This window comes from Chiloscyllium plagiosum, unplaced genomic scaffold (assembly GCF_037043375.1).
Source record: "Chiloscyllium plagiosum isolate Xiang-an unplaced genomic scaffold, Cpla_swu_hap1 HiC_scaffold_19, whole genome shotgun sequence".
Lineage (NCBI taxonomy): Eukaryota > Metazoa > Chordata > Chondrichthyes > Orectolobiformes > Hemiscylliidae > Chiloscyllium > Chiloscyllium plagiosum.
In genome coordinates this window covers 37,573,091-37,595,203 of record NW_028270157.1, presented here as the reverse complement: position 1 = coordinate 37,595,203, position 22,113 = coordinate 37,573,091, and the positions used below count along the sequence as shown (strand labels likewise).

At 36.3% G+C, this 22,113-nt stretch overlaps 2 protein-coding genes across 7 annotated transcripts in view; one reads left to right on the top strand and one right to left on the bottom strand.

Moving 5' to 3' along the window:
• Positions 1 to 6,718, top strand: part of LOC122559662 (leucine-rich repeat neuronal protein 3) — a 48,940-nt gene extending 42,222 nt beyond the window's left edge. For 3 of the 5 annotated variants that reach the window (XM_043709510.2, XM_087997228.1, XM_043709511.2), the window contains one exon: positions 3,631 to 6,718. In XM_043709510.2, the coding sequence (XP_043565445.1) occupies positions 3,966 to 6,098 (2,133 nt within the window). In that variant the 5' untranslated portion in view covers positions 3,631 to 3,965 and the 3' untranslated portion in view covers positions 6,099 to 6,718. Of the gene's footprint in view, positions 1 to 1,234; positions 1,253 to 1,784; positions 1,803 to 3,630 lie in introns of those variants that run through there. The other 2 variants (XM_087997229.1, XM_043709512.2) reach the window with 2 other exon arrangements.
• Positions 1 to 22,113, bottom strand: part of immp2l (inner mitochondrial membrane peptidase subunit 2) — a 532,661-nt gene that overhangs the window by 296,696 nt on the left and 213,852 nt on the right. The gene's annotated exons all lie outside the window — the stretch shown is intronic.

Here is a 22,113-nt window from a genome sequence, read left to right as displayed (position 1 = left end):
CCTTTAAATCATCCCACTTACTCTCTGCTTTCTTAGATAAATCTCTATCCTTCAGAGACAGGTCTCCCATTCCACAACATGGATAGTATGTTAGAGCTCTGTTCATATAAGTCAACAAGTTGTATTTATATAGCAATTTTAATGTAGGAAATCATCCAAAGGCAGCTCAGATGAGCATTATGAGACAAAAGTTGACATTGGGTCAAAGAATGATACATAGGACAAATAGCCGAAAGTTTGGTCAGAAGAGGTAGGATTTAATGAATACATAAAGAGAAGAAGGAAGTCATAGGCTCCTCCTTTTGGGAAATATTGGTGAGGTAATGGAACAGGACTATGAAAGATGGAGGAACATAGAACTTTTCGAAGATTGCAAGTCAGAGCAGATCTAAATCACAAAGGGGTTTGAACATTAAGTCAAGAAGTTTTCATGTGGAGGTGCTCTGTACAGAAGCAAGAACAGAGGAATTTTCTTTATTTGTTCATGGATGTGAACATTAGACCGAAGACCTAGTTAGCCAGAGAGCAGATAAGGGCCAAACACATTGCCATGGGTCTGGAACCACATGAAGGTGAGACCTGATAAGGAGAGAATTTCTTTCCAGAAGAACATTGTCTGGTTCACTAATGGCTAAATAGTGATCATTAGATTAGTTTATCTTTTTTATTCCAGATGTTTTATTGAATTCAAGTTTCTCAAACTGCCATGCAGGAATTGACCCTATGCCCTCATAATATTAGTCCAGTGTTCTGGATTACTAGACCACTGACTTTCCCACTATGCCACTGCCTTCCCTTGAGGAGGATGTTAGTATTATGTGATTTAGGCTCGAATTTTGACTGAGCTTAACGGAAACCTACAAAGTCTTCGTTTTAGGCAAACAAAGACTTCGGGCATTCACTGTTTAATCATTACCCCATATGAAAACTTACAAATTAGAGTATGAAACTTTTGCATCATTCAGAACTGAAGGGTCAGACTTTTGTGTCAAAGGCAGGAATTGGAAGGTGCATTCAATTTGTAGAGCCACCACAAATTTAAGCTTGCAGTGAAGCATTAGCTTTTCACAGGGTTAGAGCATTGACAATCCTAGAAATTGGTCTGCCACCAATTAATGGGCAGGAATAGCAACAGGTCATCAGAGAAGTGAACAGCAGTGATTGTTGTGGCTGCTGTCTATGCCTGGTCTTAAAAAAATTATCTTTACCTTTAAAGTGGTCAGACAAGCTGCAAGCTGGGACCAAGGATAAGGTAGGAAAAAGATAGGTTAGTGAAATTTCATCACTGCTAAGCACGTTTTGTGCAGGCTTCCATCTTTTTTTCAAATTAATAAAATTCTGCCACCCCTTTTCCCACCCAGTTTGCAACAACTTCAGAGTACTCCTAATAGCCAACAAAATGCATGAAACTCTTGGAAGATCATTCAATGAGCTACATAATGACCTCAATCCATCTAATTAATGAGGCAGTCAATTTAATTTCCTGCCTGTCCTTCGTACATTGCTGTCCTTAGGAAAGATAGGAGAACAGATAGCAGACTGGCACACAAGCCACCTGTGTTATTTTATTGACATCATACCTCATTTCTGTCTTAATACTGCTTAGGAAAATTTGGCCCCATGTTTTTATTGGCTAATAAGTTTAAAAGGTGAAATGTTGTCTTGGCTTCAAAAACCAAGTAATTTAATGTGCATTTTTTATGTTATTTGCACATGTGTTCTGATGCATTCTCTTTAACATATTAATAGAAAATCATCGGTACCACTGCTCAGGGTAACATAGATTTCAGGTGATTTACAAGGTAAGGAATATGATATTTAACAGAACACACTGGTCATTATGTTCCCTCTTCTACACAGAAAATAGACCAAGAGGATGATCACCAGCCTAATTTAAAACATGTCTGAATTTCACTTTCCATTAGTTGAAAAAAAAGCATTGTGCAAATAGATGGTGAAAATGTCTGCTCCATTAGAAGATAAAGCACCAAAAACAAAAAAAAAAATCCCCATTTACAGTTCCTAACGGTGTTTTTTCAGGCAATTTCATCAAAACACTTCTGTGCTCACTTTCCTCCAAACCCCAGTAAAATGCTTGCCTATTTTTTAGTTTACACTTGTAATGAAGAGTTTACACTTGAACCATTAATCCATCTTTTCTCCTTACAGATGCTGAGACAGTTGTGCATTTTGAATGTGTTTTACAAGAAATTGTACAAGCACAACTGGAGTAAAAGAGTGACTAGAGTAAGATTAGGGCTAGTCAATCACTTATTTTGTAATTCAAAATTCTGATAAAAGCAATATTGTCAGATTTCCTAGTGTGTAACAACAAAAACAGATCACTATATTCCTTTCAGTTAATAAAATTCTGTAGAAGCTAATGCAGGCTTTCATACATTATAATGTTGGAGAAAGTGCAATATTGAACATATGAAAGAGTGTTTTTGATCAGTGAAGATTATTGACTCAATTAACATTATTAACAGTACAAGTTAATCAAACACAGTATTCTACACATTCAAATATACTTCTTAGATTAGATTACTTACAGTGTGGAAACAGGCCCTTCGGCCCAACAAGTCCACACCGACCTGCCGAAGCGCAACTCACCCAAACCCATTCCCCTACATTTACCCCTTCACCTAACACTACGGGCAATTTAGCATAGCCAATTCACCTAACCTGCACATTTTTGGACTGTGGAAGGAAACCGGAGCACCCGGAGGAAACCCACGCAGACACTGGGAGAATGTGCAAACTCCACACAGTCAGTCGCCTGAGGCGGGAAATGAACCCGGGTCTCTGGCGCTGTGAGGCAGCAGTGCTAACCACTGTGCTACCGTGCCGCCCAATGCATGTACATCCTGTCCCTCAGGATTCCCTCCAACAACCTGCCCACCACCGACATCAGGCTCACTGGTCTATAGTTCCCTGGCTTTCCTTACCACCCTTCTTAAACAGTGGCACCACATTAGCCAACCTCCAGTCCTCCGACACCTCACCTGTGACTATCAATAATACAAATATCTCAGCAAGAGGCCCAGCAATCACTTCTCTAGGTTCCCACAGAAGTCCTGACATTTCAATGGAATTTACTTTAAAAAGTAAATCTCTGTTTTGTGAAAAGTCAATGGTTTGGGGAAACACAAAATCCTCTGCCAAATACTCTGATGTATAAATGAATACTGTAAAGAAAGTAATATTGATTAGATTACTTAGATTGATTAGATTACTTACAGGAAACAGGCCCTTCGGCCTAACAAGTCCACACTGACCTGCTGAAGCACAACCCACCCAGACCCATTCCCTTACATTTACCCCTTCACCTAACACTATGGGCAATTTAGCATGGCCAATTCACCTAACCTGCACATTTTTGGATTGTGGGAGGAAACCGGAGCACCCGGAGGAAACCCACGCAGACACATGTATTTGGGCGGCACGGTGGCACAGTGGTTACTTCTGTTTACTTTTTTAGAAGTTTGTACCTATAGCATAAATATATCTATGTATGTTTACTCAATACAAATTAATTATGCAAATGTATAGATACAAAGCTAAAGCATTTCTAAATGTATGGATACATAGCTTTACATTGCCTAATGAAGTTTTTTTTGTTTATTGTAGGTGATCCAATGTTATTTTCATGATGTTCAGGAAAAATGAGCAGACCATAGAAGAATAAATGAGGCTCAGAATATATTTACAGAATTTTCTGAGAAATTATCCCAGTTTATCACTTTCACAGTATCAAGGATTGAACAGCCTTAAATGCATGGCATCTTTGGACGGGGTAATTGAAAGTTTACTACTTTCTTTCAAGGACAAAAATCTGCCACTCACATGGAATATATGAGACAGAAAATGTTCAGTGCTTGATAACAAATGATCTGGTGATTAAACTGAACAGAAGTAATTGCAGAATCCTTAAACAACTATTATTGGGCACAGGAAACCATTCCATGATGAAGGACACATCGCTCAATGCCTGTGTTTTTATTGGGCTTGCAATCACTGCACTAGTACAAACGGTAGGAAGAAATATGGACTGTCCGAAATCCTGCATTTGTGAAATCAGACCATGGTTCACGCCAAGATCTATTTATATGGAAGCTCCTACAATAGAATGCAATGATTTAAACTTGGCTTCACTTCCTCCAAAAATACCAGCTGAGACCCAAGTTTTGCTACTGCAAAGTAACAACATTTCAAAAATCGAGAACAAAATAGACTATTTGGTTAACCTTACAGAAATAGATTTATCTCAAAACAATTTTTTATCAATCCGTGATATCAACCTGGGAAAAATGCTTCAGCTAATGTCACTGCACCTGGAGGAAAATAAGCTCACAGAGTTGCCTGACAACTGTTTGCTTGGACTCAGCAACCTACAGGAACTTTATGTTAATCATAACCAGATTTCCAGAATTGCAATGGGAGCCTTTATAGGTCTTAATACTCTTCTCAGATTGCACCTTAATTCCAACCTATTAACAACGGTTAAAAGCAACTGGTTTGAAGCTATCCCAAGCTTAGAGATTCTAACAATAGGGGAAAATCCGATCACTAAAATTCAAGAGATGAGCTTCAAACCCCTCATCAATCTGAGGAGTTTGGTTTTGGCAGGAATTAAGCTTTCAGAACTGGGGGACAATACATTAGTTGGCCTAAACAATTTAGAAAGCATCTCTTTTTATGACAACAGACTTATCACCGTGCCCCATGCAGCTCTTCAAAAAGTTCCAAATCTCAAATTCTTGGATTTGAATAAAAATCCTATTCAGAGAATACGGCAAGGAGATTTCAGAAATATGTTGCACTTGAAAGAGTTAGGCATTAATAATATGGCAGAATTGGTTTCTATTGACTGTCTTGCTCTCGACAATTTGCCTGAACTAACAAAAATTGAAGCAACAAACAACCCAAAACTATCGTATATCCATCCAAACGCATTCTACAGAGCTCCCCAACTTGAAACATTAATGCTTAACAGCAACGCACTGAGTGCTCTCTACAGAGGCACAGTGGAATCTTTACCCAAGCTGCAGGAAGTCAGCATTCATAGCAATCCAATCAGATGCGATTGTGTCATTCGTTGGATTAACATGAACAAAACACACATTCGATTTATGGAACCACAGTCTTTGTTTTGTTTTGACCCACCTGAATTTAAAGGTCAGCATGTCCGAGAGATTCCCTTCCGAGAAATGACAGATATGTGCCTTCCGTTAATAGCATCAGGAAGTTTCCCTTCTGCTCTAAATGTAAGCAGTGGGAGCTCAGTATCTCTACACTGTCGAGCTACAGGACTACCAGAGCCTGAAATCTACTGGATCACACCATCGGGTGATAAACTTCTGCCTAACACTGCAACCAATAAATACAACATGCAACTTGAAGGAACACTGGATTTATTTCATATAAGCAACAATGAAACAGGCTTGTATACTTGTGTGGCGCACAATCTGGTTGGAGCAGATTTGAAGACAGTTCTTATCACAGTGAATGGTTCACTTGCACAATCCATGAATGAATCTCTGAATATCAAAATACAAAATGTGGCATCATATTCTATCTTAGTGTCTTGGAAGGCTGTTTCCAACTGTATGTCATCAAATATCCAATGGTCTGCCAAAACGAATTCTGACAGCCCCCAACTTACGTATACAGCCAGAGTTCCAATCGATATACGTACATATAATCTAACGCATTTGAACCCGTCAACTGAGTATGAGGTATGTGTTCACGTAACTAACCTTCATCAACAAACTGAAAAGAAATGTACCAATGTCACAACAAATGGATTGGACTTCGCTGTAAAATCAAATGGACAAACTACAACCTCAGCACTTGTGGCTGTCCTTGGTGCAATGTTTGGTGTCATTAGCATGACATGTCTCTGCTCTTATGTGACTTGGAGGATGAAGTATAATTCTGGCCACAGCTGTTCAGGAAAGTACATGCCAAGTCAAGCAATATTTCCATCAAACAACTTCTACCCTCCAATTATCAATATTTGGGACACAGCAAAAGAGAAGAAAGGACCACTGGAAGTTAAAGCCACGGTAATAGATGTATCAGCAACCTGTTCATAAATTGGTGATATTTTAAAATGCCAGTTACAACTGGACTGCTTTTAAACGTTGGATACAAAAGAAGAAGAAAAAAAAAGCACAGGCCCTGCTCACAATACTTGCAGGAAATGGGAGGAGACCCCTCTTCTATACTGTACATGCTGTACGATGGACAGACATACATCAAACTAATAAAGACAAGACAAAGATGTGGATTGGTGAGAGTGTCCTTGTAAGAATTACAACTTTCAAAAGAAACAATCACCAGCCAATATAAGTTGTAACAGCCTAACTTCTATTCTATTAATGTTAAACTGCTCACTACAGTCAAAAGATATGGTACAATGGCACAGTGATGCTAAGTAAAGGTTAAAAGTATTTTTCCTGTATTTAACTATGTAATGTGTAAAGTAGTGGACTGTAATAGTGGTCTCCAAGCAATACCTCCTGTCCTGTTTTACACAATACTTTAGCTGGCAGTTGTTTAGAAGGTGGGCAGTTTAAAATAGAATGCCAGATGTGGTGTTATTGAATGGATACAATCCGTTAGAGTAGATCACACAGTGAATAAAATCAGTATGTGAAATTGATTTTTTGGAACAAAATTAACATTTTTGAATAAACTTGCAATTATGTCTGGTTTTCTTTTAAATTCAAGTGTTATAAATATTTTTCTGAATGGAAAGTGCGTTATCAGTAACCACAATAAGTTTTTTTTATGCAAAGAGATAAACAGGAATTTCAGTTTCACCTAATTGGCAGATATTTCTGCACGAGCGTCTGACTTGTGCCTGGTTTTGTTTGATCTTCAGGTGAAATGAGGCTTTTTTTTTCATTTACTGAACTTCATCCACATTTCAAACTAATTTTGTCTTTACTCATGAAATCGAACAGCAGAAATATGCCTTCCTTAATCAGCAATTTTCCAAAATCATACATTTTCATAAATATCATTTCAAGATCTAACACTGCAATTTTATCTAATTATTATAGTCAGGGAGGTTTTCTTCAGATTCAGAGTGCCATTACATTATTGGAAAAATTAAAACTGAAGCAATATGGGGAAGTAGCTTCCAAAATGTCTGGTAATACTGCTGATTTGTATCTTTACAATGCTAATGTCTTTTCCACACCAAAAAAAACTGAGAAAATTGATAAATCACCATCACACACAATGTGACACTCGAATTTATCAGGTAGGCTTGTTCATGCATCACCACAGATTTCAGCACCTTGGACAAAGCTTCTAGTGCTAGGCGATTTGTCAAAGGCAAGAGATTTGAAATACAACCCATTACAATGCAGGTATTGAACAGATCAGCAGGAACATGCTCATATATCTAACATTCTCCTCTAATTCTCTCTTAAGTTTAGTAGCCATTAATAGTGGAGTTCAAAAGTTACAAAATGTCATCTGTTTGATGAACCACTTTTATAAGTAAAACAGGGCACTGCAGTAAAAATATTCAATGACAATCACTTCAAATTACCAAAGATTTATATTGACAAAAAATAGATTTTACAAAATTGCATTGTTTTATAAGATAGAAATAAGCAAAGCTCGTGCAATTTATATTTGTAAATGTAGGTCAGCAAAGAGAGAAGTGATAGAGGAATGGGACTTTCTACAAATAACAACACAGACATTAGTTTCTGAATGACTTCAAATTTACAGCGGATAGAATTTGGGAGGATGGCCGGAAATGTTTTGGAAAAGTTGACTCTAGAGGAAACAAAGGAATGGATGAGGATTTCAGCAGCAAATAAGCTGAGACAGAGTGAAGTCAGGCTATTGCATGGAAGTTAAAAAAAGGAGTCATGGTGATGGTGCAAATAAGAGGTCTAAAGTTCATCTTGGGATCAAAGGTGACCCCAAGATTATGAATTGACTTAACGCATTGACTTAATCTCAAACTATTATCATCGGAGAGATGGTGTCAGTAGCTAGAGAATGGTGTTTGGAATTCAGATGGGAAACATTAGTCCACCCAATATTTAATTGGAGGAAATTTCTGCTCTTTTGGCACTGGATGATGTGCTATCAGCTTGATGACTTAGCAACAATGGAGGAATCGAGGGAGTTGGTGCTGAGGTAAAATTGTCAGTTGTCAGCATAAATGTGAAAGCTAAATGAGCTAAACATTCACCCAAAGGCACAGACAGAGAAAAATAGTAAGAGTGGGGCACAAGTAGAAAATTATTTATTTTTATTTTTGTCTGTGCAAACATAGGCATGAGCAACAATTATATAAAATGACTGTTTTCAAATATCAAGAACGCCCAGAGTAATAAACTGATTATCAACACAACTGTTTTTCACTCACTCTTGACACTGCTGGTATTTATGAACTTATAATCCAGTAAGAGTCATCTTCTTAGAAAAAGGAGAGGAATATGTCTTGAAAAACTCTTAAGTTATTACAATTGTTTAGGCAAACCGTCGTTAATTGAAGGCCAATATCTTTTAGCATCAGATCAGAAATTTATTAAGAAAATTTGAATTGGGTCCTAATGTATATAATAGGTTTTGCTTGATGGATTCTGTATGATCTAAACCAAGATTATGCAAGGCATAATTATGTATATAAATAATACATAAAATACTAAAAAAAAGATAAATGATTCAAGTAAGATAAATAATATGGTTCTGACATAACAATCTATGTGCCTTCTCAAAATTAAATTTACTTACACAAATAAGTGGTGTAAATAATTAATCAGGACAAGCTCCTTTCTGAGTTTCAGTCAATTATATGAATCAAACAAAACATAATTTTACAAGGAAGGCATAATTTTAAAAGAAATCATGTGTAAATTTGAATATAGATTTTCAAGAGTCTTGTATTTCTTTGTTTGAAACATGGGAGACAATATATGTAACCACTGAAAACCAGTGAATGACAATATAATATCACTTTGAGGTGGTAGCTGAAGGAATATGGAAATATTTTGCTTAGAAATCTGATTTGCAATCATTTGTCAAGTGTTGAATAATTCACCAGTTAACAAAATTATGTGAATAGCACTAGAGTCACAATCTCCACATTGCATTTCACATAGTAACTTTATTATTGTTTTAGTAATTATCTTGCAGTTAAAATTATAGAAATCAATTAATAAAAATGAAGTTAGGGATAAAATATTGAAGAATTATAACAGCAGATATATATATATATATATATATATAATGTAATCAAGCACAAATCATGTTACTTACTGTAGCTGTTTAAGTTGACTTCATTCATTAAAGTTGCAGTTTTCTCAGCACCAAAATACTTGCTTAAACCTATAACCAACTACACATTTAGGATTTATGACAATATATTTTGTTATATGCAAGGTGCATGGGATCAAGTGGGCAAAACAGTCCATTGTGCCAACAAGATGCAAGGGAGTGTTAGGCAAGACAAGACCACACACACCACAATGCAAATGGAAACCAACAAAGAAACAGATGTTCCTGTATTGACAAGAGTGGTTCACATTTTATACATTACATACAAATTGGCTCCCTCCTTCAGAATGATTCAACGATTCAAAGGGCATTTTATTTAATGCAATCTACAGTAATTACTCTTCCATGAGTTTGAAGAATTCAAATTCTTCAATCTGAGAAGTTACAGTTGTACTTACTATTGTTAAGTGCTGCTCCATAATACTCAAATGCTATGCCCTATCACCAATAATTTCTTAAGCAACAGAGATTTGTAACATACTTCTATCTGCCAATCAAATAATTTTGAAAACTAAATACAGCAATGCAACTTCTGAACATATTTCAATATAGTGAAGTCTGCTTACCTCTTTAACAGCTAAAATATGCAAACTGGATTTCTTTAAATGTCTCAACTTGTGAAAAATTGCAATTTGAAAAGGCAGCTTGGTTGCCCAGTAAAGAGACTTACTGATAATAAGTTCCACTGCAAAATAGTATGAAGTTTATTTACACTGGTGACTTATCTTATACTGAGCTCAATTTTGCTTAGTCACTGAAGCAGCTGGCAAAGCAAAAGCAGGGTTTTCCCACAGATAGCAATGGTGAAAACTTCCAGGAGACCATTCGCTAAAAGCCATGACCTATATTTCAGTTGTGAATGGAAAATACTGCAAAATGGAAAATTCTTGTTCATGTTGATTGACTATTAAGGAAATAACTTTTTTTGATTTAATGCACATTTACATTTTCTGAACTCCAAATAATTTAGTGTATTGAACACAGTTATATCCAAGCATTGGATGTAAACTAATTCTATATTTGTAGTTGCAACATGGTATACACTTATATTTATAAGCAGCATATATCACATTTTCTTTCATTATTCAGCTTCCTGAAGTTCTTATGCCCAATGAAAGGAAGGGCAAATTACCCTGTCTTTGCCTCTCCATGAACACTGACTCAGAGGTACATGAGATCAGTCCAATACAGTTTTAAAATCTCTTCTCACTGATAGATTAGCAGTTAATAATTCAGACGAAAACAAATTACTTCACAAATATGATATAAGCTATCCTAAATGATGTTTGAAAAATGGTTTCTGTGATTCAAAGATATAATTATACAGTATTTTACTGTGTTATCCAGAAACAAATTGACAAACAGGTGCAAGATTTGAAAACTATAAGTTCAGTAAAACACCTTCTTTGGTTACATGACTCATGCAAAAGGGTTAAACACAGAAACAGGAGTATGCCATTCAGCCCCTCATGCCTGTTCCATCATTCAATGAGATCATGGCTGATCTATGGCCGAACTCCATATAGCTATTTTTGGCCCATATCCCTTAATACCTTTGCTCAAGAAAAGTTTCTCTGGCTCAGATTTAAAATTAACAACTAATTTAGCATCAACTGCCATTTGTGGAAGAGAGTTCCAAATATGTACCAACCTGTGTGTGTATAAGTGCTTCCTAATATCTCTCCTGTGATCCTAATTTTTAGGCTATGATCCCTAGTTCTATAATCTGCAACATGGAAATATTATGTACCTTGTCTTTTCCTGTTAATATTTTGAAGACTTCCATCAGATCACCTGTTAAAATTCTGAATTCTAGAGAAAATAGGTTTAATTTGTATAATTTCTCATAACTTAACCACTGGAGTCCAGGTATCATTCTTGTAACTCTACATTTTTATCCCTTCAAGGACAATATATCCATTCTAAAGTAGAGTGCCCAGATCTGCTCACAGTACTCCAAGTTAACCCTAAGCTGAGCAGTAACTACCGTGAAAACGGCAATCTGGCACTTAATGCCAAACTCGTGACAATACAGAGAAAAAACATTATGTCTTTGATGTAATGTTTCCAATAGGACATCGAGATCTCCTTCAGATAATCCAATTTTCAGATAATTGGTATTCGGATAATCGAGGTTCCTCGAGTATGTGTGTATATGTATAGACCTGCAAGACCTGTTCATACTAAGTTACAAAACTAAAAATTTAAAATATAGTTGTGTCCTTGAGTAAAATACGATTCCCTCAAGGCATTTTCACATGTGTTAGTCAAACTCTACATTAACCTGAGTCGCGACACAATGATAAAACTGTAAACCCATAACCATACTTTGACCAGAGTTGTATGTTTTTCTTCCTTTATAGAAACTGTTTACAACTATCTATTTGAGTTAGTTTTAGACTCAAATAGATTGACTCTCTCAAACTTAATTTATAATTGTAATTAACTTAAGTTTCACTTGTAAAGTGGACCGCAAAAACTTATAAATATATATTTAACATATATTTCTTCAAACTAAATTTTTTTACCATCCTAGTTATCTTTTGGTTTTTGCACTCTGAACAACACAAACTTGATGCTCTGACATTCTCATATTCTTTCTTCTTGCTATTAATCTGTTCTTTCACAACCGAAGCACTTACCAATGAAGCACATTGGCACAAAGTTGGAATACTAAACACTTAATCTGTGTTAAATTTCAGAGATACACCCAAGCACGAGTAAAACCCATCACATTGGTTATACGAATTTAAGCTCCCTGGACTAGGGTAATTGAAATATGTTCCAACAGTGTATGCTTTAATGGGCAAACTAATACTCTACAGGTGAGTACAGATTTGAACTGGAGACTCAAAAGAAGAGATGAGTTTCACACATAGTCAATATTTTGTTAATCAAAAGCGAAATGCTAAAATATATTGCAACATAAAATCAGCAAGCCCCCAAAAACTGAATTTTAGAAGGAATATAGAGGACAGCCTGAAGACAGAGTATATAATGCCATACAAGTATAAAGCACGTATAAAACTATCTATGATGTGTAATCCAAATCTCAATGAAGCCATCATGAGGTAAATGGCTGGTGGTTTCCTCAAATGTTTAGACAAAAAAGCATAAGAACACTGAAAGAAAATGTGATGAGACTAAAAATTAATACTTCATAAAATTAAATGGCATCTTTATTTTATAACAGACATAATTTTACAAAGGTAGTAATTGATACCATTTGGGTTTATTTTTTCATATTTTGAGGTATTTCAAAGTCAGGACACTTAACATCTGATAATGTGAAAGTGATAAACTTCAGATTCATGATATCAAAACCATACACTCAACCTAGGTACACGAAGTTGAAGTTCAAATTCATATATTATATCAATAATTAGATACAAGCTCATTACAGTTAAATGGAACAGAAATGAACAAGCTACCAGATGGCACCTAACTTAACCTCATCAAAAGTCGACTTTCTGAATATACTGCAATTCAGAATTAATCTCAATTAGGTGAAGTTTTATGTATCCAAATATTTGTTAACTTTTTCTAGTTTAGATTGTGAGACTGAACTATCAATTTTTTGTTAGAAATGTAACATCTAATTGATAAAACTCAGCTGTCTGTAGCTTCATATAACTTGAACTTGATCTGGAAAAGTCATGGGGAAACAAAGTCCCAAAATTCTGATCAAGAAATCCAAACTAGAATATAAGTTATCTGTGAACTCTGACAGCTGTTGAAAATATTCAAGAGCTGGGAATAGTGGATGTAATACCTAATAATAAAGATTCTGACAAAGGTCAGTTGTTTACAAAGAGACTGATAGGATGATCAGTGCCCATTGCTGTTTGAATTTTGAATTAGATGCATTACTCAACTAATTAGTTTCAAAGGTACTCAAGCCTTTTCAGCTTTTTTAGAAATATAAACAATTTATTTTTAAAATACAGCATTCAGAGGCTGAAATAGAAATCTCTTGCCAATGGATTATTGCACACCTCAGTTTCGATGTTTGTAACATATTGAGCATTCAAGCAAATGGATGGCACCAGGTGTTAACATCTGGCACTGAGAGGCCAGGCAGTCATTGGGGATGGAAGCAGGATTAGTGAACTGTGACCATTAGCCGGATGTCCAAAAATATTGGATGTTACCAAACATAAATACACTATAGGTCCACTTGAAATTGAAAAGACTGCACCTGGAGTATCATGCACAGTTTTGAGGAAAGATGCAGTGGCATTGGAGGCAGTTCTGAGGAGGTTCACTCGATTGATCTCAGAGATGAGGGCTTTGTTAAATGAAAAGAGATTGAACAGTTTAGGCCCATACTCTCTGGAATTTAGAAAAATGAGGGAGATTGAATTAAGGTTTCGAGATGATAAAAGGTCTGGATAAAATAGACATGGAGCAGATGCTTCCCTCTTGTGGAGCATTCTAGGATGAGAGGTAATTGTCTTAGAATAAGGGGTAACAAACTTAAAACAGAGTTGAGGAGAAACTATTTATCTCAAATGGTTGTGAATCTGTGGAATTCACTACCCCAAAGTGTGGTGGATGCTGGGACAGTAAATAAATTTAAAATGGGGTTAGAGAGGTTTTTAATTCATAATGAGTTGAAACATTATGGGGAGAAGGCAGGAAAATAAAGGTGAGAAATAGAGTAGTCATGATTGAATGGCTGAGCAGACTCGATGGGCCAAATAGCCTAATTTTAATCCTCTATCTTATGAACTTATGAACTTTGGCTCTACCAGCACCATTGTCCTCAACAGAGTCATGGGTAGAAAGTGTGCCCACATTAATAACATTCTGAAGTAAACAGCAAGCAAACATGTGAAAATGGCACAGGTAAACCATCTTTGAAATTCTACTAATTTCCTGTGGGGAAGAAGTAGTCTGCACTTCCTATATTTCACAAAATACATGGCCATGATCAATATATAAAAGACTGAATGTCTAAACACACATCCTACCATGTCAAATGATGTTGCTGCAAAATTAATAACAGAGCTTTTACATTAACAATATTCCCAATGTACAGTCAGCAGCAAAAATGGGTTCATAAAATGTACATTAAAAGTATTTTTGACATGTTCTATACTACATACCAACATGCTGTTAAGGAATTAAGCCAGCTAAAAAAAAACAATTGGTTTGTTAATTTTTAGGGAGCAAAAAATATTTTATGGAAAGGTGTTACATTCACCTTTGAAATAAGTTGTAACATATACTCCCAGGACAGGAACATTTCTGATCTACTATTATCTCTGTGTACTAACATTCAACTTATCCCGTTAAAGTGTGGGCACATTGCCAAAATATATTGGGTAACCACACTGCCATGTGTACAGGATTTACAAGCACTTGATCCATGAACTTCATTCAAGGAAAGCTGTTTGTTCCTACTTTTTATGAAAAATCTTACCAAGATTCTCATAGGAAAGACTTAGCAAGGTGCATGACTAATCCTTCCAGGGATGCAAGTGGTGCATTTTTATATTAATGGTAATAGTAAGTTTCAAATGAAACAAGCCACTGCCTATATAAATGTGTGAAGAGGATTTACTGGTACTTAGTTCCAGGAACTTGATTCATGGAAAACTGTTCATTCATTCAGTTAAAAAGCTTAGGAAGATTCTCATGTGAGAGGCTTAGCAGTGAGCATTAGTAACCCTGCTAGCAGTGCAAATGGTGCATTTCTATTTTAATGGCAATGAAGAAAGCCACTGATAGGTAAACTTAACAGATTCATATAAAATTAGTTAACTTCAGTTTGCAATAAAATATTTATGTTTTCATTTTATTTTCTGCTTATGGGTTGTTTATTTCATTACCACGCCCAGGATTGTTTTCCATTCCTAATTGCACTAAAGCAAGTGGCCTTCTTGAACTGCTACAGTACATGTGCTGTAGGTATGTTCAGTGTTGTTGCGGGAAGGGAGTTGCAAATTCCTGGCCCAACAAGAGTAGAAGGAACAGGAAAATATTTCCAAGTCAGAATGATGTGTGTCTTGGCACGAAACCTGCAAGTGCTATCATTCCCATGCAGCCGCTGCTCTTGACAGTGATTGCAGGTTTGGAAGGCACTTTTAAAGGAACCTTGATCAGTTGCTGCATTACATTTTATCAATCAGCACTGTCCAATCTTTTTGGACAGTTTCTCTCTCACTTTGAGGGTGCCAGAGGGAAAGATTTGCCACAAAAGTAAATATGATATTTAGAAAAAAAATTCAAACTAATAAATCAATAATTTAAATAAATGGAGTTGAGTTCAATCAACCCTACTTTGGTGTCACACATATCAAACTGGCCTCGAGAAAATTAGATGAATGTGTGGGTCAGAAGTGGGTTGCCTTTCAATCTGGGCTTTTTGCCTTTCTGAACCTACTTTGTGGACACGTAAGAAGAAAGAAAAGGAAAAGGATGGTCTATATCCGGCTCACTCAGTCTCAGGGTTTACATCCTCGCTGTCACTCCATCTCTTCAAACCTCACATATTCATTGCCTACCCTACTCTTACTCACTCTCATCCTTCATGCACATTTCCTTCTCCTGCTTCCAATACTTCCTTTCTCTCTCCAGTTTACCTTTTGCTCTCACTCCTTTCCATCTCCATTGCCCACGTTTCCTCTCACTCTTTCTCTCTCTTTCTTACCCCTTTAACACTCTCTTACCATTCTTCCACTCCGACTCTCCCTGCCCCTTTAAGCTACAAGAAAAATGATGTCTGGAGCTCTGCCCTACAAACATTTCCACTGCCAACAGCATGATTACCCCACTATTAGCCTTTCTCATTGACCTCAAAGTGGCCAGTTTCCCTTTTGACAGAGTCTTTGAGTTTGGTAAGAGATGATATTGAGCCTTTTCCTGGAATCCCCAACGGTCACTCGACCTACTGTAAGGCTAATTAATCATAGAAGTGAAAAAGTGCTCAATATCAAATATGTTTGGAGAAGAACATAGGATTTTCACAAGAAAATATTTGACAGACCCAAATTGCATCCTTATGGACTCCTGCAGTGCATGGCATCTGTGCAGAAAGGAGAGCACTGCAGATAGTGAGGAAGATTGTCAGAGAATACAGCAGGATATAGATAGGTTGGAGACTTGGGTGGAGAAATGGCAGATGTAGTTTAATTTGGACAAATGTGAGGTGATGCATTTTGGAAGATCTAATACAGAAGGGAAGCACACAACAAAACCCTTTGTAGCATCAACACACAAAGGAACCTAGGGGTACAAGTCCACAGTTCCCTGAAAGTGGCAACAAGTGGATAAGGTGGTCAAAAAGACATTAGTCATGCTTGCGGTCATAGGTTGGCGCATACCGTATAAAAAAATTAACAACTTATATTGCAGTTGTATAGAACTTCAGTTAGATCATATTTAGAATATTGTGTACAATTCTGATCACCACATTATCAGACGGATGTGGAGGCTTTGGAGAGAGTAGAGAAATGGTTTACCAGAATATTGCCTGATTTGCAGAGTATTAGCTATGAGGTGAGATTGGACAAACTTGGTTTATTTTCACTTGAATGTCAGAGGCTGCTGGGTGACCTAATAGAAGTTTACAAAATTATGAGAGGCATGGATAGAATGGATAGTCAGAGTCTTTTTTCCCAGAGTAGAAAAGCCAATTACTAGTGGACGTAAGTTTAAAAGTAAAAGGGAATAAGTTTAAAGGAGATGTGAGAGGCAAGTTATTTACATTGAGAATGGTAAATGCATTGCCAGAGGAGGTGGTGGAAATGAATATAATAGCGTTGTTTAAGAGACATCTTGACAGATACATGAATAGGCAGGGAATAGAGGGATACAGACAGTGTAGAGGTGAAGGGCTTTTAGTTTGGAAAGGCTTCAAGTGTCAGCACAGTGTTGGTGGTCAAAGGATCTGTTCCTGTGCGATACTGTTCTTTGTTCTCCTCCTCTGGTTTTGAATGTCTCTCCAGCAATTCAAAGCCTCTTTCAACATCACCTACCCTGCAGGCATTACATCCATACAGTGCCTTGCCCACATTCTAAGCAGACTGACTACCGGCATTGTTGCTATTACCAGAATGCAGTTTCAGGGTGACAGCTTGTGGCTCTTCTAATCTGAGGCCATTCCTCTCCTGCATTTGTTGCTTAAAAGCTATCAACAGGAAATGAGGACAGCAAATGAATAATCAGAGAAATGGCATCTGTTTGAAGAAGCATCTCATCACAGAAGCTTCCACTCATATTTGGAACATGAGTAGAGCACCGAACAGGACAGCATCTCTTCGACAAGTTGTTGAAGACAGTACACACTGCTACCAATGTGCATTAGTGTTACAAGAGCGAATGTCTCAGGTGATGGATGGTGTGAAAATCAAGCAGGTTGCCTTGCCTTGAATGATGTTGATTTTCTTGAATGCTGTTACTCTGCTGATTTCCACATGTGTACAGAATTTCATTACACTCTTTGCTTGTGTTTTGTAGATGGTGGACCTAATCTTGCATCCACCAGTATTTAGAATGACTGGTCCAGTTCAGTTTTGGACAATGGTAACTCACAGAACATTGATGGTAAATGATTTAGCAATGATCATGGCAGTAAATGTCAAGGGAAGATGTTTAAATTCTCTCTTACCAGAGATGGTCAGTGTCTGGTCCTTATGTAATGTAATATTACATGCTGTTAATCATCCCAAAGCTTCTTTAAATTCTATTTTGCCATAGCAAATTATAAGAATGTAAGCCCAGAGTGAACATTACATCATGCATCAAAACAGGCCATTTCCTTCCTTTCAGAAAAAATGCTTACTATATTTACTATACAATCCACAAACTAAGTCTAAAACATTCTCTCGTACTTTCAAATATTTATACAAAAATATGTAACCTCTTGTTCCTGAGACTGATTTTTTTTTTGCATCATTGATCCTAGCAAATTGTCACATTGTCATATCAAAATTCCTTATTGATTACCAATATGATCTGCACAGAGACTGATAACTTTAAAAAAAAATCAAACAACTGAAAGGATGATGACAAGATTTCTTGTGTTTTAATAAATTTACTTGAACAACTGACTAAAGACTATCTTTAAGGGTAACATGTAAGTTAAATCATGGAAGAGAACAATGCCCTTGATATTTTTAGTGTAACTTTAAAAAACACACAAGTTTACATTAGTCAGTTCTTTAAGTAAACATTTAATTCTCCCAGAGTCAGTCCAAAATTATTCTTACTTCTTTTTCTTTCCCAGCTCGGAAACTACTGACTCCAGACCTGTCTTTCAAAATGCAAGATTTTTCTGAAAACTTTGCCCTCTAACTAAAGATAAGAAAATCATCCAGCTTTGTTTTAATTCCTCAGGAATTTGGTTTTTTCAGTCTGAGCATATGGTCCTACATCTGTTCCATCACAGAGAACCACAGAGTCTTTCACCTTCTAGCTGTTCTTTCTCACAGAATCTGGCAGACTAACTACAACTGAGAGTTTCAGACATAACTAAGGAGCCCTTTCACATTAAAAGTACATTTCTGTGGCAATGTATATCACATGGGCCTTGTATTCCGGTAACGATGCTGATTACTTATCCATGAGAACCTAACTCTCTTTGATCTTGGAAGTAAATGGACTGTTTCAACAATAAAAGTTTACAACCGAAAATTTTCATCATTTTTCTGGAACTTTGGCCATTGACAGCTCACCCATTGTTAACACACAACCTGGTTTTATTTTAAAGTATTAATATTTTGCACCTTCTCCCAATCTTGACTCCCTTTAATCTCAAGCTCCTGACTGCAAACACTTAACCAGGAGCACAATGGCTTTTTAAAACGAGGTGAGGATATCCCAGCAGTGGTGAGTATTTCCAGCTTGAGTGAGTGGGGAGAACCAGGCTAGCATCAAATAAAAATGGTCTAACAGTGGAGGAGTAGGTAGTTAATGAGGTCAGTCTGGCGCTATAGTGTGAGAAATCTCGCTAGGCCTTGCCGAGAGAATCTCACCGTGAAACTCCACGAAAATAACACTTTCCTATAATATTGGAGGATTCAGTCTTGAGAAAAAAAACAAGTGTGATTAATCCAAAATTATACTGAACTGAACCACATTCCATTGTAACATGGAAGTTCAGTAGATCTTTTCAACTATTCTTGGAAGCAAAAGTGAACTTCTTCAGCACAAAAGTACACTCAATTAAAGTACAATAAAATCAATTTATTCAGTGTTCACACTATGCTTCATGTTGCTATGACTTTATATAAAAGCTTTCACAAAAGACTATATATTGCATTGTCACAATACCACAACTTTAGAATGAAAACAAAAATGCTGGAAATCACAACGGGTCAGTCAGCATCCACTGTGATTGCCAGCATTTTGTGTTTTCAGTACAGATTTCAGCATCTGCAGTAATTGGCTCCTCCATAATTCTAGAATGTATGTGCTTCTTTTTAAAGAGAAGAGACTGATCGTTGACTAAAAATAAGGTGATAATGGAGAAAATGTGTAAGAAATTCTCATATCAGAATAACAGATTTCTGCATTAGTAAACCATAAAATGCATGTCTGAAATACATAAAAAATAAATTATCCAAAACAAGGTCAATTATGTAACAATATTGTATTATGATTTTTCCCATTCAAGCTCTGAAAATTATTCAGCACAGCAACCTGACGAAACAAAATTGCTTTCCAAAACAAAAAGATCCTCCACCATAGGACATTTTTAAACTACTGCATCATAGAAGAGGGTACATTATCGATTATTTCATTTATTACACTATCAAAAATTTATTAGAACTGAAAGATTTAAAATGGATGTGTCTCTTTTCCTGTGCTTCAGTAGAATAGCTTAAACCTTGGGAATTGGTCTTATGGAAACCATGGGATGTTATTCATTGGCAAAATTTAAAGACATGAGACAAATCAATATCTTTTGTGACTTAATATGGATGAAACCTCACCAGAAATGCACACAAAGTCAAAAGGGAAATAAAATATAGCAAGGTAATAAAAAGTTACTTTAACAACCTAAGTGGAATGAAAATTATATCATAAAAAGTGTTTCATGCAGTAATACTTTGTGCAATCCTGCTTTAAGATGTAATAGGCTAGGACAGCCCATAGGATTTACTGAATATGCATAATTTGTCACTCAGTGCTTATCATGTTTAATTTTAGGGGTGTGGTTAATATTGTATAAAGTAATGGTTCTGAAAGTGTTAATGATGGAGACTACATTAAGTTCACCCAATCTGATAATGTCACAAGGACTTAAGTGGGAAACCGTGGATTATCTTAAGATCTTGTAGGTTCAAGACTAATGTTCACAGGTCTTCATAACAATGTCTAATATACTAATGTACCTTTTACCTAACTGCTATCACACAATAAACTATACCTTGTTTCAGACAAGAGACTCTTCTTATTTAGTCTCTCCACCCCATTGTAAACCAAGTAGACCAATAGACCCAGTCAAGGATAGTGATTGGGCTAGTGATGATAACTAGCCCAATCACGAGCTGGTAGTGGTTGGCATAATAGCACATGTAATATTGATTTGGGCAAATAATTCCTTTTCTTATAGCTGTAATAATGGTTTCCTGAATCACAGTGCTTGGTTTCAAAGAATGATTATCCAGAAGAGACCATTCCATTAACTTAGATTAAAGCAATATTAATCTCCCTGCTTCCATTCAATAAACATTGATATGTAATTTAAAAATTGAAAAAAAACTCCAGAAATTAAAAACAAATTAAGTCAAAGACATTGCCTCATTTTCATTATCAATGAAGTACTGCAAAAATCTAAGTCCAGCTGAGAAACATTAATTTCTAGAACATGCAATTTTAAAAATTTACACAAATAGAATTTGAAATTTGTTGCTCGTTCAGTTGTTCAAATAAATGGGAAAAATCATAATACAATATTCTGTTACATAATTGACTAGCATATCACTACTGATTTTCAGCTGAAAGCTATCATGGTAATGTTCTTCAACCACCCAAACAAGAACTTTATGTTATAGTCAGAATGAGACAGAATTACTAAAGTGACTGTTTCCATCCCTTACCATTCATAACCAATGTCTATTTATTTAAACAGGATGATGTATTTCTTCAGTCATTAGTGCGTCCATAAGTTAGGAACCAGCAACAAACAAACAAACAAAAATGGGTTTAAGTAAACACATTATTTCTTCACATATGCATTCTGAAAATTTAAAGCTATGCCACTCATTCTTTCATCTACACAAATTGAAGGAAAATACACATACAGATTTTTTTACAAGTCTATAAATAACAGAAGAGTTTATAATTCATATAATTGTCTCATCATGGAAAATACATTTTGCAGACTGGATGAAGAAGGGGTTTTTGCTCCTGAAATATTGTTAGGTGAATTAAATATTCAAAGTCGACAGATCGCTTGCAGGATTCTCTTAACGGCGTGCCAATGAATCTCATATTTGTCTGGGTCTGAGTTGCAAGAGATTTTTGGAAGGTTTGTCGCCACAAGGTTGTTTGCCATATGTTGCCACACACAACTTATTTACCATGCTCCAAAGGTATATTCATGTTCATTTTCCATCCTATCTCACCACCTGCCATTCCTGGAACAAAACGCCACTCACCAGATATCATGAATTCACCAGCACCCTTGTGCTGATGCCATTTATAAAAGCCTGTTGTACACCCAGACAAGCACTGTCAGTCTGGAGCTGCCCTGCACCGTTATTAACATTTGTCCAGGACATTGCAGAAAGGGTTAAATTGATGCTCAATTTGAGGACAGGGTCCTGGAGGTCCTGCTAAATGGGATAG